Below are 19,255 nucleotides of genomic sequence, written 5' to 3' on the forward strand. Positions count from 1 at the left end.
GTTCAAATATTGTGACGTCTATCGAGACGCTTATCTCCGTTCGGTGCCACACGTCCACACCATCAAAATGCCGAGGCAAAAATGTCCACATCAACACCGTATGAAAAAATTAGTGATTTTTTTAGTTGTGATTTCCTTCTCTGCATGAAAGTTTAAAAGTAGCATATATTAATGCAGTATGAAGAAGAATGTTTTAATGTAGACATGCAAGCCTTGAAAGAACATTTTGAAAATCAAGACTACATTTCCTGCAAATGGGTGCATTTCTACCCTATATTTTAACTTTAGATTTATTCTCATATCAAACTCTTTTGACACTTACATCCGGCGCCCCCCTCCACACCCTGGATTATAAATAATGTAAATAATTCATCGTGATTATCTTGTGTGATGACTGTATTATGATGATAGTATATATCTGATAGTATATATCTGTATCATGAATAGGGCTGCAGCTAACGATTATTTTTCTATCGATTAATCTATAGATTATTTTTTCGGTTAATCGGTTAATCTATAGATTATTTTTTCGATTAATCTATAGATTATTTTTCCTTTTACCGATTTTTTTTTAATTTAAAATGAAGAGGAAAAAATAAATGTAGGCCAGTTTTTTCAAAAGGCATGGCTTTTATTTACAAAAAAAAAAGTATGGCCACTCAGTCAACATTGACAACAACATGACAAAATATTCTGTAACAATGTAAACATTTAAAACTTTTAACATTTAACAAAATTAAAAGTAGCTTATTTGCTTTTTAATGTGCAAATATAAAAGTAAACATCCAGTGCAAATCTTAACATTCTGGAATAGTATAAGCATTTCAAAAGTAAAAGTATTGCTTATTTTGCTTTAAAATGTGCAAAAATAAAGATAAACATCCAATACAAAAAAGTGCAAAACGGAAATATTCTGTAACAAGTGTAAACATTTCAACAAAAGTAAAAGTATTGCTTATTTGCTAAAATGTGCAAAAATAAAGCTAAACATCCAATACAAAAAAGTGTACAGTGTAAACATTTCAACAAAAGTAAAAGTATTGCTTATTTTGCTTAATAACACAACAATGATAGTATGATTAAAGTGAAAGTTAATTGTTGGTTTGTACATAGTATATGTAACTGTTAATGTTGTAAAAGGTATTTGCACAACTAATTAACGTTAGCGTTTGTGACACGTCTTGTGCCGTGGGGTTCTTTCAGGACCGACAGACTGAACGCCAGACGGCTTTGCCAGGTTTACAATCTTTTAATTTTACACAAAGTCTTTTCTCTTCCAACTGCGCGGATCGCGCACCTGGGCACGATTGCGGCGTCGCTCCCGGCGCGCCCCGCCTCGCCGCTCGCTGGCCGCCGCCGCCTCTCCACAGCGTTAAAGAGGAGCGCGTCTTTGTAAACACTGAACAGGCACGCCAAACGCGCCTCTCAGAGCGAAACGGTGCTTTAGTTTATGAATTTACAACGCAGATACAAATGACACATTCATGTTTTTGTGTAATAATGACAACGTATACGCACGCGGACGATTGACTTGTTGATGGTGATGGCAAGAACGCTGTCGGGGATTTTCTTTTCAAATGTTCGTTCATAGCCGTTGTGCTGCTATGATAGGCCATTTCCGCTCGACACAGTGTGCATACAACAACATTATTAGGCCGTTTATTGAAATACTCCCACACTTTTGACGACTTTTGGCGTGCTTTTTTCCCCTCGCTCGCATCGTCTGCTTTGCGCTCTGCCATGACAGTAGTGTGACGTAAATATGCGACGCGCCGACGCACAAAAACGGCGTCGACGTATTTACGTAACCGATGACGTCGACTGCGTCGACGCGTCGTTTCAGCCTTAATCATGAATCAATTTAAGTGGACCCCAACTTATTGGGGTGTTACCATTTAGTGGTCAATTGTACGGAATATGTACTTCACTGTGCAACCTACTAATAAAAGTCTCAATCAATCAATCAAAACACACAGAATCATCATACTGCTGTGATTATATGCATCAAGTGTTCATTCAAGGCTGAGGCAAAATATCGAGATATATATCGTGTATCGCAATATGGCCTTAAAATATCGCAATATTAAAAAAAGGCCATATCGCCCAGCCCTAGTTCAATGATGCCATTTCTGTTTGTCATGTATAATTTTGTCTATTTTGTGTTTATCCTTGAATAAACAGGTCAGTTTCTTGTTACCAACCATTGTGTATTATTCAAACTCCCCTAATTCAGCTGGCTAGTTGTTATCAAGAGTACTAAAACCCTTTTCAACATGATTCTGACAACTAAGTAGGCTAAATAACTTTAAACTTTAATACATGTTCGCGTGGACATCGGGGGCGGTACCTCTGGATTGGCAGACCGGGGTGGTGGTTCCTCTCTTTAAGAAGGGGAACCGTAGGGTGTGTTCTAACTATCGTGGGATCACACTCCTCAGCCTTCCCGGTAAGGTCTATTCAGGTGTACTGGAGAGGAGGCTACGCCGGATAGTCGAACCTCGGATTCAGGAGGAACAGTGTGGTTTTCGTCCTGGTCGTGGAACTGTGGACCAGCTCTATACTCTCGGCAGGGTCCTTGAGGGTGCATGGGAGTTTGCCCAACCAGTCTACATGTGCTTTGTGGACTTGGAGAAGGCATTCGACCGTGTCCCTCGGGAAGTCCTGTGGGGAGTGCTCAGAGAGTATGGGGTATCGGACTGTCTGATTTTGGCGGTCCGCTCCCTGTATGATCAGTGTCAGAGCTTGGTCCGCATTGCCGGCAGTAAGTCGGACACGTTTCCAGTGAGGGTTGGACTCCGCCAAGGCTGCCCTTTGTCACCGATTCTGTTCATAACTTTTATGGACAGAATTTCTAGGCGCAGTCAAGGCGTTGAGGGGATCTGGTTTGGTGGCTGCAGGATTAGGTCTCTGCTTTTTGCAGATGATGTGGTCCTGATGGCTTCATCTGGCCAGGATCTTCAGCTCTCGCTGGATCGGTTCGCAGCCGAGTGTGAAGCGACTGGGATGAGAATCAGCACCTCCAAGTCCGAGTCCATGGTTCTCGCCCGGAAAAGGGTGGAATGCCATCTTCGGGTTGGGGAGGAGACCCTGCCCCAAGTGGAGGAGTTCAAGTACCTCGGAGTCTTGTTCACGAGTGAGGGAAGAGTGGATCGTGAGATCGACAGGCGGATCGGTGCGGCGTCTTCAGTAATGCGGACGCTGTATCGATCCGTTGTGGTGAAGAAGGAGCTGAGCCGGAAGGCAAAGCTCTCAATTTACCGGTCGATCTACGTTCCCATCCTCACCTATGGTCATGAGCTTTGGGTTATGACCGAAAGGACAAGATCACGGGTACAAGCGGCCGAAATGAGTTTCCTCCGCCGGGTGGCAGGGCTCTCCCTTAGAGATAGGGTGAGAAGCTCTGTCATCCGGGGGGAGCTCAAAGTAAAGCCGCTGCTCCTCCACATCGAGAGGAGCCAGATGAGGTGGTTCGGGCATCTGGTCAGGATGCCACCCGATCGCCTCCCTCGGGAGGTGTTTAGGGCACGTCCGACCGGTAGGAGGCCACGGGGAAGACCCAGGACACGCTGGGAAGACTATGTCTCCCGGCTGGCCTGGGAACGCCTCGGGATCCCCCGGGAGGAGCTGGACGAAGTGGCTGGGGAGAGGGAAGTCTGGGCTTCCCTGCTTAGGCTGCTGCCCCCGCGACCCGACCTCTGATAAGCGGAAGAAGATGGATGGATGGATGGACATGCTCGGATATGCCAGTATCGGTATCGGTCAGTATCGGATCGGAAATGCAAAAACAATATCGGTATCGGATCGGAAGTGCAAAAACCTGGATCGGGACATCCCTAGATCAGACTGTGGTACTAGTGGTACGCCAAAGAATCACTTGATTAAAGTACAGTGTTTTATTTTCTTACATTCAAACACACTGTTACTGTTCAAACTGTGTGTAATGTTAAAGCGGCCAAAACTATTAAATAAAACCTCCGCCTTCTTTTTAATGAGTACTTAGGCCTACTACGCTACTGTATTTCAATGTTGGTTAATTATGCTGGTACCTGGAGAGCCACGTGTTCTCCGAGGTGGAACGTGTCGGAGAACCACTGCTATAGTGATTAGGTCAATATTTTTATTTTTCTCCCCCAGATTTCTTTGTTTTTGTTCATGTTTACAAACTCAGGGAGTGATTCCATGGACACAGGATCACTTTGAGGGCAACACCCAAATCATTTGGCTTGTTTTGTTATTGAGTACTATTTACTTTGTTTTGCTTAAACAATTGTATGTAATAAATATATAATAAATAGAGTTGATCTTGTTAAACTGTTAACCGTAAATAAATTGAAACATTCACAGTTAATACATAAAGTTAAAGTTAAAGTTAAAGTACCAATGATTGTCACACACACACTAGGTGTGGCGAAATTATTCTCTGCATTTGACCCATCACCCTTGATCACCCCCTGGGAGGTGAGGGGAGCAGTGGGCAGCAGCGGTGGCCGCGCCCGGGAATCATTTTTGGTGATTTAACCCCCAATTCCAACCCTTGATGCTGAGTGCCAAGCAGGGAGGTAATGGGTCCCATTTTTATAGTCTTTGGTATGACTCGGCCTGGGTTTGAACTCACAACCTACCGATCTCAGGGCGGACACTCTAACCACTAGGCCACTGAGTAGGTGTGATTGGTATTGGTATCGGTCGATCTCACTCGTGGATGATCGGTATCGGAATTGGCAGCATAGAACCCTGAACTTACCTTTGGAAGTGAACCATAAATCCAACACTTGGTCGTAGTAGTGAGATTGGTATGTTGAAAGGGAACAATTCTGTCTGTTTTGATCATAACAAAGTCTTGTTAGTTGCGTAGTCCGAACATCTTGAAACAATTGAGGTCTTGGATCGGTTCCCTGCCTGGGACTCGTGATCACACCAGGAAGGTTGGCCAGCTCTTCATTTTGTGTCATTTCTATTCGTATTTTAGCACAATTTTAGCATATAAAAATGGTTTGTATGCCCTTTGGCATTTAGTGACTTTATGAGAAACCTCATTTGGTCCATTTGTTCCCTTACAAAAAGCATTCTTACGTTTGTTTCAGAACAAGATGTTGAACTTCATGAAGTAAACAAACAAATACGAACAGAAATGCCAAAATCAGGAACAAACTTTGCTTAACCCAAAGTATCAATGTTGTGAATGTAAGAAAGGTTTGATGAGTCAGTTTTTGTTCTTTGATGTTTTACTTCCTGAATGGGAATTAACGATTGGTTTGTTGAAATTATTTCAAAAAAACAAACAATAACATTGAGTTCTTCTTATTTCAAGTCGAAAAGCGATAGGTGGATTTAGAAAGACACATACTTTTCATTTCATTTTTAATACAATCAAAATGAAAATCGATTCTGTTCATAACTTTTATGGACAGAATTTCTAGGCGCAGTCAAGGCGTTGAGGGGATCCGGTTTGGTGGCTGCAGGATTAGGTCTCTGCTTTTTGCAGATGATGTGGTCCTGATGGCTTCATCTGGCCAGGATCTTCAGCTCTCACTGGATCGGTTCGCAGCCGAGTGTGAAGCGACTGGGATGAGAATCAGCACCTCCAAGTCCGAGTCCATGGTTCTCGCCCGGAAAAGGGTGGAGTGCCATCTCCGGGTTGGGGGAGGAGATCTTGCCCCAAGTGGAGGAGTTCAAGTACCTCGGAGTCTTGTTCACGAGTGAGGGAAGAGTGGATCGTGAGATCGACAGGCGGATCGGTGCGGCGTCTTCAGTAATGCGGACGCTGTATCGATCCGTTGTGGTGAAGAAGGAGCTGAGCCGGAAGGCAAAGCTCTCAATTTACCGGTCGAACTACGTTCCCATCCTCACCTATGGTCATGAGCTTTGGGTTATGACCGAAAGGACAAGATCACGGGTACAAGCGGCCGAAATGAGTTTCCTCCGCCGGGTGGGGGGGCTCTCCCTTAGAGATAGGGTGAGAAGCTCTGTCATCCGGGGGGAGCTTAAAGTAAAGCCGCTGCTCCTCCACATCGAGAGGAGCCAGATGAGGTGGTTCGGGCATCTGGTCAGGATGCCACCCGAGCGCCTCCCTAAGGAGGTGTTTAGGGCATGTCCGACCGGTAGGAGGCCACGGGGAAGACCCAGGACACGCTGGGAAGACTATGTCTCCCGGCTGGCCTGGGAACGCCTCGGGAAGTCTGGGCTTCCCTGCTTAGGCTGCTGCCCCCGCGACCCGACCTCGGATAAGCGGAAGAAGATGGATGGATGGATGGAAAATGAAAATCAGTTAGCAACAACTAAAAAATATATATATATATTTAAAAAATGATGTTTATTTGTATTCTGACACTCGAACCAAAGACAAGACTGACCTGTTGGGAAAAACTGGTTTCTGCATTTACAGTATGTATACTCATACTTGCCAACCCTCCCGGATTTTCCGGGAGACTCCCGAGATTCAGCGCCTCTCCCGAAAACCTCCCGGGACAAATTTTCTCCCGAAAATCTCCCGAAATTCAGGCGGACCTGGAGGCCACGCCCCCTCCAGCTCCATGCGGACCCTCCAGGTCCAGCAATGTTGTTGGAATATATTGAGTTGGAGGCAATAAACAGGCGAGGGGATGAAGTACTGTACGTCTCTTTACTGTAGACTTCAGAACAGACTCACTAGAGATGCGCGGATAGGCAATTATTTCATCCGCAACCGCATCAGAAAGTCGTCAACCATCCGCCATCCACCCGATCTAACATTTGATCAGAACCGCACCCGCCCGCACCCGCCCGTTGTTATATATCTAATATAGACGATGCAAGGCATTAGTGAGGTTATAAAGCTTTTGCCTGTTAAAGAAAGGAGACTGATCCAATGCAGCACAGACATTCGCGTGCCACGCTGTCACGACCCAGACGCACACCAGTGCGCAATCATATGGGAGCCGCGCTGAGCGCACCTCCAAGCACGTCTCGCTGCCGGCGACGGCCGGGTATGGGGCCGACGCTCCAGCGCCATCCATTTTCAGGGCTAGTTGATTCGGCAGGTGGGTTGTTACACACTCCTTAGCGGGTTCCAACTTCCATGGCCACCGTCCTGCTGTCTATATCAACCAGGGTGAGCCCCACCCCTTTCGTGAGCGCACTGCGCGCGGAGTGACCCCTGTTACGCGCCCCCGGCAACGGGGGTGGCGGGCAGGTAAGCTGCGCGGGCGGAGCGCGCGGAGTGACCCCTGTTACGAGCCCCCGGCCACGGGGGTGGCGGGCAGGTAAGCTGCTTACCTGCTGCGCGTGACGCCGGCCGCGGCGAAGGCGGACGAGGCGGGGTGTCGGTGCGGTGGGCGCGGTGGTGACCCTGGACGTGCGTCGGGCCCTTCTCGCGGATCGCCTCAGCTACGGCTCCTGGTGGGGCCCTCTCGGGGGAAGGGGCCTCGGTCCCGGACCCCGGCGAGGCGTCGGGGGCCTTCTCCGCTCCGTAAAAGTGTCCATCTCTTTTTTTTTTTTCTTCTGTTGTGGCATATGCTGCAGGTGCCTGCTCGTTTTTCGTATGTGGGTAACAACATTTAACTATGTATATATATTTCCCAATTGGTTTAACTGCCACCCGCCTGAATCTATTTAAAATCTAATTTTTTTTTATTTCAACCGCCCGACCCGCGGATAAAATCTAATTTTTTAAAATTTCATCCGCCCGATCCGCGGATAATCCGCGGACTCCGCGGTTGTGCCCGCAAACCGCGCATCTCTAGTGTATACTGTATAAAATCACACTGATTTTTTTTTCCCCTCCTAGTTTTTTTTCTTGTCTTTAATTAAATAGCAACTTCCGGTTCCGGTTTCTGAATATAAAAAAACACTTGTTTTTTTTAGTCATTGGTGTAAAATAGAATATTTTTGTATTTCAATTGTTTCCGTGTGTGTTTCAAAATAACATTCAAATAAACCAAGAATTTTCAATTCCCATTCATGAAAAGAAAACTCCATGACCAAACCACACCTTGATCAACATACCTCAGCTTGGAATGGTCCGATTCCACCTCTATGCCCTGTTTTTGAGAATTTTCTATCTATTCTAACCACTCGGTGGCCTAGTGGTTAGAGTGTACGCCCTGAGATGGGTAGGTTGTGAGTTCAAACCCCGGCCGAGTCATACCAAAGACTATAAAAATGGGAGCCATTACCTCCCTGCTTGGCACTCCGCATCAAGGGTTGGAATAGGGGGTTACCGTATTTTCCGCACCAAAAGCCGCCCTGGGTTATAAGCCGCGCCTTCAATGAACGGCATATTTCAAAACTTTGTCCACCTATAAGCCGCCCCGTGTTATAAGCCGCATCTAACTGCGCTAAAGGAATGTCAAAAAAACAGTCAGATAGGTCAGTCAAACTTTAATAATATATTAAAAACCAGCGTGATGTGGGCACGCATGGAGTCGTATATCAACATGGACGGAGCTGCGTGAAAAAAGCCACCCGGCCTCTTCGCGTAAACTTACCTTAACCACTCGCTCATCTTTTCTTCATCCATCCATCCCTTCGAGTTAGCTTTTATGATGACGCCGGCTGGAAAGGTCTCTTTTGGCAAGGTCTTCCTTTTGAATATCACCATGGGTGGAAGTTTCTGGCCATTAGCATGGCAAGCTAGAACCACAGTGAAGGATGACTTCTCATTCCCTGTGGTGCGAATATTCACCGTACGTGCTCCCGTTGTATCCACAGTGCGGTTCACAGGAATATCAAAAGTCAGTGGAACCTCGTCCATGTTGATAATGTTCTCTGGCCGGATCTTTTTTTCAGCTATCTTGTTTTTACAATATGCACGGAAAGTAGCCAGCTTTTCTTGAAAGTCTTTAGGCAGTTGCTGTGAAATAGTAGTCCGTGTGCGGATGGAGAGATTGCGTCTTTTCATGAACCGGAAACCTGTCGCTTAGTAGGAGCCATTTTGTGGTCTTTACAGATGTAAACACACAAAGAAAATGAAACGTAATATCCGCGCGCTTCTTCTTCTTCTACGCGGGCGGGTGGTTGCTTACAGTAGAAGAAGAAGCGCTTCCTGTTCTATGGGGGCGGGTGCTTACCTTGGCGGTTGCTTGCGTAGAAGAAGAAGCACTTCCTCTTCTACGGGGAAAAAAGATGGCGGCTGTTTACCGTAGTTGCGAGACCGAAACTTTATGAAAATGAATCTTAATATTAATCCATATATAAAGCGCACCGGGTTATAAGGCGCACTGTCAGCTTTTGAGAAAATTTGTGGTTTTTAGGTGCGCCTTATAGTGCGGAAAATACGGTACCTAGTAAAATGGCATCCTGGTGTCATAACGGTAGCTTTCAAAAAATGTTGAGAGACCAGACTCATTTAGCCTGCTTTGTAACCACACAACTGACCTACGCTTTGTCAAGTACGACAATCCATTTTTAATGTAATTTAATTCTGCCCCCTTTTCACTTTCTTTCAGAAATCCGATGATGCAGAGTTCATTTGAAACCTCGCAAGTTATAAATGTGTCAAACTCCAAACCAGTTCTGCCTCCCAAGCCTCGACTTACTCCCAAGCCCTTTTCACTACAGAACACCACTGTTCGGTCGATCCATGCCCCAAAAGCTGTTAGTGTACCCCCTAAGGGGACAGCAACACCCCTCCAGGCTGGAAAGCCCGTGGCTCAAACTGTCCCTAAGACCGCCTTGACCAGCCCGGCTACAAAACCAACTCAACAAAAGTCCACCACTGTTTCCATAACGAATCAAACAAAACCGTCCAAGAATGAATCCAAACCTGTTCCAGTCAAGAAAGGTGTTACCAAAACAAACCAAAAATCAGAAACAGCGAAGGTAACTAATAAGGAGCGAGATGTCACCAAAAAGGCAGATGAAACACAGAGCAATGATTCCTCGAAAACCAAAGAAAATTTGCTCTGGGGTGGTACTAGGAAGCGTTTGTCCAATGATCTAATTTCAAAGTTTAGTTCTGGTGGTATTCCTCCATCCCCTGAATTAAACAGAACCGCATCAGTGAGAAAAACAAAACCTCCTGTAAACATACCAAAGGTGAATGTCCCAGAGCCTCCCACCACAGAAACTAAAGGAGATGGACTGACCGAGGAGTCCGATGGAGGTAGCAGCATTAAACGCAGGATCAGTCTTCTTTATGACTCGGCGTCCAAGCCAGAAGTTGCCGTGAGGAGAGGGCAGCCCGACTTTGCAAAGGAAAAAGGTGGTGTCAAAGAACAGATCAAAAACTGGACTCTGGAGGCCAGTCCGGAAGGTCCGACTGAAAATAAGCCACTGGTTGGAACCCAAACCCAGACTAATAGGTCAGTGAAGTTCCTTTCTTCTGTGCTACTAGTGTTCTTAAAAACACACACACGACTTTGTTTTAGTCCAAAATTACAGGGTTACAAATTCAGTTGGACTTCCCAAAATTTTAGGCATAATCATACTCTTTTAAACTCACACAATCATTAATGGCAGCCCGCTAACTCGTGGCCATCTATTGAACGTAATGATCTCCACTACCTTAAATAATTGCGGCATAGGATTAAACTCTGCACTTGTTGTGCTACGGGACCCTTAAAATCTCTGTCTTTGGCCCACAGCCCATTTTCAGTTTCACCCTTGGAGGCAAAAGATTTGGGCAATTTCCGATAAAAAACCCAACTAAAAACAGAGTAAATAAATGTTGTAATTACTATCATCAACCAGAATAAGCTCGTATGCTTCTGTGTCCCCTCTAAACTCTCGCTTCGTGTATTGTGTACCTCAAAAAAAAAAGGTAACCTTCAATCAATCAATCAATCAATCAATGTTTATTTATATAGCCCTAAATCACAAGTGTCTCAAAGGGCTGCACAAGCCACAACGACATCCTCGGTACAAAGCCCACATAAGGGCAAGGAAAAACTCACCCCAGTGGGACGTCGATGTGAATGACTATGAGAAACCTTGGAGAGGACCGCATATGTGGGTAAACCCCCCCCCCCCCCCCCCCCTCTAGGGGAGACCGAAAGCAATGGATGTCGAGTGGGTCTGACATAATATTGTGAGAGTCCAGTCCATAGTGGATCCAACATAATAGTAAGAGTCCAGTCCATAGTGGATCCAACATAATAGTAAGAGTCCAGTCCATAGTGGATCTAACATAATAGTAAGAGTCCAGTCCATAGTGGATCCAACATAATAGTAAGAGTCCAGTCCATAGTGGATCTAACATAATAGTAAGAGTCCAGTCCATAGTGGATCCAACATAATAGTAAGAGTCCAGTCCATAGTGGATCCAACATAATAGTAAGAGTCCAGTCCATAGTGGATCCAACATAATAGTAAGAGTCCAGTCCATAGTGGATCCAACATAATAGTAAGAGTCCAGTCCATAGTGGATCCAACATAGTAGTAAGAGTCCAGTCCATAGTGGATCCAACATAATAGTAAGAGTCCAGTCCATAGTGGATCCAACATAATAGTAAGAGTCCAGTCCATAGTGGATCCAACATAATAGTAAGAGTCCAGTCCATAGTGGATCCAACATAATAGTAAGAGTCCAGTCCATAGTGGATCCAACATAATAGTAAGAGTCCAGTCCATAGTGGATCCAACATAATAGTAAGAGTCCAGTCCATAGTGGCTACAACATAATAGTAAGAGTCCAGTCCATAGTGGATCTAACATAATAGTAAGAGTCCAGTCCATAGTGGATCCAACATAATAGTAAGAGTCCAGTCCATAGTGGATCCAACATAATAGTAAGAGTCCAGTCCATAGTGGATCTAACATAATAGTAAGAGTCCAGTCCATAGTGGATCCAACATAATAGTAAGAGTCCAGTCCATAGTGGATCTAACATAATAGTAAGAGTCCAGTCCATAGTGGATCCAACATAATAGTAAGAGTCCAGTCCATAGTGGATCCAACATAATAGTAAGAGTCCAGTCCATAGTGGATCCAACATAATAGTAAGAGTCCAGTCCATAGTGGATCCAACATAATAGTAAGAGTCCAGTCCATAGTGGATCCAACATAGTAGTAAGAGTCCAGTCCATAGTGGATCCAACATAATAGTAAGAGTCCAGTCCATAGTGGATCCAACATAATAGTAAGAGTCCAGTCCATAGTGGATCCAACATAATAGTAAGAGTCCAGTCCATAGTGGATCCAACATAATAGTAAGAGTCCAGTCCATAGTGGATCCAACATAATAGTAAGAGTCCAGTCCATAGTGGATCCAACATAATAGTAAGAGTCCAGTCCATAGTGGCTACAACATAATAGTAAGAGTCCAGTCCATAGTGGATCTAACATAATAGTAAGAGTCCAGTCCATAGTGGATCCAACATAATAGTAAGAGTCCAGTCCATAGTGGATCCAACATAATAGTAAGAGTCCAGTCCATAGTGGATCCAACATAATAGTAAGAGTCCAGTCCATAGTGGATCCAACATAATAGTAAGAGTCCAGTCCATAGTGGATCCAACATAATAGTAAGAGTCCAGTCCATAGTGGATCCAACATAATAGTAAGAGTCCAGTCCATAGTGGATCCAACATAATAGTAAGAGTCCAGTCCATAGTGGATCCAACATAATAGTAAGAGTCCAGTCCATAGTGGATCCAACATAATAGTAAGAGTCCAGTCCATAGTGGATCCAACATAATAGTAAGAGTCCAGTCCATAGTGGATCCAACATAATAGTAAGAGTCCAGTCCATAGTGGATCTAACATAATAGTAAGAGTCCAGTCCATAGTGGATCTAACATAATAGTAAGAGTCCAGTCCATAGTGGATCCAACATAATAGTAAGAGTCCAGTCCATAGTGGCTACAACATAATAGTAAGAGTCCAGTCCATAGTGGATCCAACATAATAGTAAGAGTCCAGTCCATAGTGGATCCAACATAATAGTAAGAGTCCAGTCCATAGTGGATCCAACATAATAGTAAGAGTCCAGTCCATAGTGGATCCAACATAATAGTAAGAGTCCAGTCCATAGTGGATCCAACATAATAGTAAGAGTCCAGTCCATAGTGGATCTAACATAATAGTAAGAGTCCAGTCCATAGTGGATCCAACATAATAGTAAGAGTCCAGTCCATAGTGGATCCAACATAATAGTAAGAGTCCAGTCCATAGTGGATCCAACATAATAGTAAGAGTCCAGTCCATAGTGGATCCAACATAATAGTAAGAGTCCAGTCCATAGTGGATCCAACATAATAGTAAGAGTCCAGTCCATAGTGGATCCAACATAATAGTAAGAGTCCAGTCCATAGTGGATCCAACATAATAGTAAGAGTCCAGTCCATAGTGGATCCAACATAATAGTAAGAGTCCAGTCCATAGTGGATCCAACATAATAGTAAGAGTCCAGTCCATAGTGGATCCAACATAATAGTAAGAGTCCAGTCCATAGTGGATCCAACATAATAGTAAGAGTCCAGTCCATAGTGGATCTAACATAATAGTAAGAGTCCAGTCCATAGTGGATCTAACATAATAGTAAGAGTCCAGTCCATAGTGGATCCAACATAATAGTAAGAGTCCAGTCCATAGTGGCTACAACATAATAGTAAGAGTCCAGTCCATAGTGGATCCAACATAATAGTAAGAGTCCAGTCCATAGTGGATCCAACATAATAGTAAGAGTCCAGTCCATAGTGGATCTAACATAATAGTAAGAGTCCAGTCCATAGTGGATCCAACATAATAGTAAGAGTCCAGTCCATAGTGGATCCAACATAATAGTAAGAGTCCAGTCCATAGTGGATCCAACATAATAGTAAGAGTCCAGTCCATAGTGGATCCAACATAATAGTAAGAGTCCAGTCCATAGTGGATCTAACATAATAGTAAGAGTCCAGTCCATAGTGGATCTAACATAATAGTAAGAGTCCAGTCCATAGTGGATCCAACATAATAGTAAGAGTCCAGTCCATAGTGGATCCAACATAATAGTAAGAGTCCAGTCCATAGTGGATCCAACATAATAGTAAGAGTCCAGTCCATAGTGGATCCAACATAATAGTAAGAGTCCAGTCCATAGTGGATCTAACATAATAGTAAGAGTCCAGTCCATAGTGGATCCAACATAATAGTAAGAGTCCAGTCCATAGTGGATCCAACATAATAGTAAGAGTCCAGTCCATAGTGGATCCAACATAATAGTAAGAGTCCAGTCCATAGTGGATCCAACATAATAGTAAGAGTCCAGTCCATAGTGGCTACAACATAATAGTAAGAGTCCAGTCCATAGTGGATCCAACATAATAGTAAGAGTCCAGTCCATAGTGGATCCAACATAATAGTAAGAGTCCAGTCCATAGTGGATCTAACATAATAGTAAGAGTCCAGTCCATAGTGGATCCAACATAATAGTAAGAGTCCAGTCCATAGTGGATCCAACATAATAGTAAGAGTCCAGTCCATAGTGGATCCAACATAATAGTAAGAGTCCAGTCCATAGTGGATCTAACATAATAGTAAGAGTCCAGTCCATAGTGGATCCAACATAATAGTAAGAGTCCAGTCCATAGTGGATCCAACATAATAGTAAGAGTCCAGTCCATAGTGGATCCAACATAATAGTAAGAGTCCAGTCCATAGTGGATCCAACATAATAGTAAGAGTCCAGTCCATAGTGGATCCAACATAATAGTAAGAGTCCAGTCCATAGTGGATCCAACATAATAGTAAGAGTCCAGTCCATAGTGGATCTAACATAATAGTAAGAGTCCAGTCCATAGTGGATCTAACATAATAGTAAGAGTCCAGTCCATAGTGGATCCAACATAATAGTAAGAGTCCAGTCCATAGTGGCTACAACATAATAGTAAGAGTCCAGTCCATAGTGGATCCAACATAATAGTAAGAGTCCAGTCCATAGTGGATCCAACATAATAGTAAGAGTCCAGTCCATAGTGGATCTAACATAATAGTAAGAGTCCAGTCCATAGTGGATCCAACATAATAGTAAGAGTCCAGTCCATAGTGGATCCAACATAATAGTAAGAGTCCAGTCCATAGTGGATCCAACATAATAGTAAGAGTCCAGTCCATAGTGGATCCAACATAATAGTAAGAGTCCAGTCCATAGTGGATCCAACATAATAGTAAGAGTCCAGTCCATAGTGGATCCAACATAATAGTAAGAGTCCAGTCCATAGTGGATCTAACATAATAGTAAGAGTCCAGTCCATAGTGGGGCCAGCAGGACACCATCCCGAGCGGAGACGGGTCAGCAGCGCAGAGATGTTCCCAGCCGATGCACAGGCGAGCGGTCCACCCCGGGTCCCGACTCTGGACAGCCAGCACTTCATCCATGGCCACCGGACCTGTGCCCCCCCCTCCACAAGGAATAGGGGAGCAGAGGAGAAAAGAAAAGAAACGGCAGATCAACTGGTCTAAAAGGGGGGTCTATTTAAAGGCTAGAGTATACAAATGAGTTTTAAGATGGGACTTAAATGCTTCTACTGAGGTAGCATCTCTAATTGTTACCGGGAGGGCATTCCATAGTACTGGAGCCCCAATAGAAAACGCTCTATAGCCCGCAGACTTTTTTTGGGCTCTGGGAATCACTAATAAGCCGGAGTTCTTTGAACATAAATTTCTTGCCGGGACATATGGTACAATACAATCGGCAAGATAGGACGGAGCTAGACCGTGTAGTATTTTATACGTAAGTAGTAAAACCTTAAAGTCACATCTTAAGTGCACAGGAAGCCAGTGCAGGTGAGCCAGTATAGGCGTAATATGATCAAACTTTCTTGTTCTAGTCAAAAGTCTAGCAGCCGCATTTTGTACCAATTGTAGTCTTTTAATGCTAGACATAGGGAGACCCGAAAATAATACGTTACAGTAGTCGAGACGAGACGTAGCGAACGCATGAATAATGATCTCAGCGTCGCTAGTGGATAAAATAGAACGAATTTTAGCGACATTACGGAGATGAAAGAAGGCCGTTTTAGTAACACTCTTAATGTGTGACTCAAAGGAGAGAGTTGGGTCGAAAATAATACCCAGATTCTTTACTGAGTCGCCTTGTGTAAGTGTTTGGTTGTCAAATGTTAAGGTGGTATTATCAAATAAATGTCGGTGTTTAGCAGGACCGATAATCAGCATTTCCGTTTTCCTGGCGTTGAGTTGCAAGAAGTTAGCGGACATCCATTGTTTAATTTCATTAAGACACGCCTCCAGCTGACTACAATCCGGCGTGTTGGTCAGCTTTAGAGGCATGTAGAGTTGGGTGTCATCAGCATAACAATGAAAGCTAACACCGTATTTGCGTATGATGTCGCCTAGCGGCAGCATGTAAATGCTAAAGAGTGCAGGGCCAAGAACCGAACCCTGAGGAACTCTGCACGTTACCTTAACATAGTCCGAGGTCACATTATTATGGGAGACGCATTGCATCCTGTCAGTAAGATAAGAGTTAAACCACGACAAAGCTAAGTCTGACATACCAATACGTGTTTTGATACGCTCTAATAAAATATTATGATGGACGGTATCGAAAGCAGCGCTAAGATCAAGAAGCAGCAACATAGATGACGCATCAGAATCCATCGTTAGCAGTAGATCATTAGTCATTTTTGCGAGAGCTGTCTCCGTAGAGTGATTTGCCCTGAAACCGGATTGAAAAGGTTCACAGAGATTGTTAGACACTAAGTGTTCATTTAGCTGCTGTGCGACAATTTTTTCGAGGATTTTCGAAATAAAGGGAAGGTGGGACACCGGTCGGTAGTTTACCATGAGGTCAGGATCAAGGTTAGGTCTTTTGAGCAGAGGATGAATAACCGCTTTCTTGAATGAACCTTGCGTCACGCCTGACTGAAATGGCTGTGATAATATGTCTGCTTTTAGAATATTGATTCCTGTATCTGTAAAACTCATTTAGAGGGCGCACAGACAACCTTCGCGAACGCATTTTTCTCTAAATTCAGATCCATCCATCTCCATCCATCTTCTTTCGCTTATCTGAGGTCGGGTCGCGGGGGCAGCAGCCTAAGCAGGGAAGCCCAGACTTCCCTCTCCCCAGCCACTTCGTCCAGCTCTTCCTGTGGGACCCCGAGGCGTTCCCAGGCCAGCCGGGAGACATAGTCTTCCCAACGTGTCCTGGGTCTTCCCCGCGGCCTCCTACCGGTCGGACGTGCCCTAAACACCTCCCTAGGGAGGCGTTCGGGTGGCATCCTGACCAGATGCCCGAACCACCTCATCTGGCTCCTCTCGATGTGGAGGAGCAGCGGCTTTACTTTGAGCTCCTCCCGGATGGCAGAGCTTCTCACCCTATCTCTAAGGGAGAGCCCTGCCACCCGGCGGAGGAAACTCATTTCGGCCGCTTGTACCCGTGATCTTGTCCTTTCGGTCATAACCCAAAGCTCATGACCATAGGTGAGGATGGGAACGTAGATCGATTGAGAGCTTTGCCTTCCGGCTCAGCTCCTTCTTCACCACAACGGATCGATACAGCGTCCGCATTACTGAAGACGCCGCACCGATCCGCCTGTCGATCTCATGATCCACTCTTCCCTCACTCGTGAACAAGACTCCGAGGTACTTGAACTCCTCCACTTGGGGCAAAATCTCCTCCCCAACCCGGAGATGGCACTCCACCCTTTTCCGGGCGAGAACCATGGACTCGGACTTGGAGGTGCTGATTCTCATCCCAGTCACTTCACACTCGGCTGCGAACCGATCCAGTGAGAGCTGAAGATCCTGGCCAGATGAAGTCATCAGGACCACATCATCTGCAAAAAGCAGAGACCTAATCCTGCAGCCACCAAACCAGATCCTCTCAACGCCTTGACTGCACCTAGAAATTCTGTAAATTCAGATCAACATTTGCAATCAAAGTAACACATCGATGAGTTCCATCTTCTTTCTCTCTTTAATTACCGTTGTTTGCTTGTGACGATTGACGCTAACAAGCTAAAAAAAAATTGCTGTGTTGGATGTGACCTGATGTTTGGTGGTCAAACAAGAGCAAGACAAGCAAGAAGTAAATTGAAGGCAGAGCGAAAATACAGCAGGCGTTAGAGATGCGCGGTTTGCGGGCACAACCGCGGAGTCCGCGGATTATCCGCGGATCGGGCGGATGAAATTAAAAAAAATTAGATTTTATCCGCGGGTCGGGTCGGGTCGGGTCGGGTCGGGTCGGGTCGGGTCGGGTCGGGTCGGGTCGGGCGGTTGAAATAAAAAAAAATTAGATTTTAAATAGATTCAGGCGGGTGGCAATTAAACCAATTCGGAAATATATATACATAGTTAAATGTTGTTACCCACATACGAAAAACGAGCAGGCACCTGCTGCATATGCCACAACAGAAGAAAAAGAAAAGAAAAGAGATGGACACTTTTACGGAGCGGAGAAGGGACGCCTCGCCGGGGTCCGGGACCGAGGGACCTTCCCCCGAGAGGGCCCCACCGGGAGCCGTAGCTGAGGCGATCCGCGAGAAGGGCCCGACGCACGTCCAGGGTCACCACCGCGCCCACCGCACCGACACCCCGCCTCGTCCGCCTTCGCCGCGGCCGGCGTCACGCGCAGCAGGTAAGCAGCTTACCTGCCCGCCACCCCCGTGGCCGGGGGCTCGTAACAGGGGTCACTCCGCGCGCTCCGCCCGCGCAGCTTACCTGCCCGCCACCCCTGTTGCCGGGGGGCGCGTAACAGGGGTCACTCCGCGCGCAGTGCGCTCACGAAAGGGGTGGGGCTCACCCTGGTTGATATAGACAGCGGGACGGTGGCCATGGAAGTTGGAACCCGCTAAGGAGTGTGTAACAACCCACCTGCCGAATCAACTAGCCCTGAAAATGGATGGCGCTGGAGCGTCGGGCCCATACGGAGAACAACCTCGCTCTCAACACCAGCAAGACCAGAGAGATCATCGTCGACTTCAGGAGGAGCAGCACCGACCCTGCCCCCCTCTACATCAACGGCGAGCGTGTAGAGAGGGTCCACACCTTCAGGTACCTTGGAGTCCACATCTCTAATGACTTCTCCTGGACAGTCAACACCACATCAATCATCAAGAAGGCTCAGCAGCGGCTACACTTCCTTAGAGTCCTCGGGAAGTACAACCTGAAGCCTGACCTGCTGCTGACCTTCTACCGCTCGTCCATCGAGAGCCTGCTGACCTACTGTATTACGGTATGGTACGGCAGCTGCACTGCAGCAGACAGGGAGATGCTGCAAAGAGTGGTCAAGACGGCTCAGAAGATCATCGGCCGCACTCTCCCCTCTCTGACGGACATCTACACCTCCCGCTGCCTCAACAGAGCCAGTGCCATCATCAAGGACAGCACCCAC

General features: G+C 45.6%; 1 protein-coding gene across 2 annotated transcripts in view; it reads left to right on the forward strand.

Moving 5' to 3' along the window:
* The window catches only part of tnks1bp1 (tankyrase 1 binding protein 1), a 111,666-nt gene that overhangs the window by 21,352 nt on the left and 71,059 nt on the right, over positions 1-19,255 (forward strand). For both annotated transcript variants that reach the window (XM_061932717.1, XM_061932716.1), the window contains exon 2: positions 9,426-10,280. In XM_061932717.1, the coding sequence (XP_061788701.1) occupies positions 9,433-10,280 (848 nt within the window). In that variant the 5' untranslated portion in view covers positions 9,426-9,432. The remainder of the gene's footprint in view (positions 1-9,425; positions 10,281-19,255) is intronic.

The sequence above is a fragment of the Nerophis lumbriciformis genome, linkage group LG38, assembly GCF_033978685.3.
Source record: "Nerophis lumbriciformis linkage group LG38, RoL_Nlum_v2.1, whole genome shotgun sequence".
Classification (NCBI taxonomy): Eukaryota; Metazoa; Chordata; class Actinopteri; order Syngnathiformes; family Syngnathidae; genus Nerophis; species Nerophis lumbriciformis.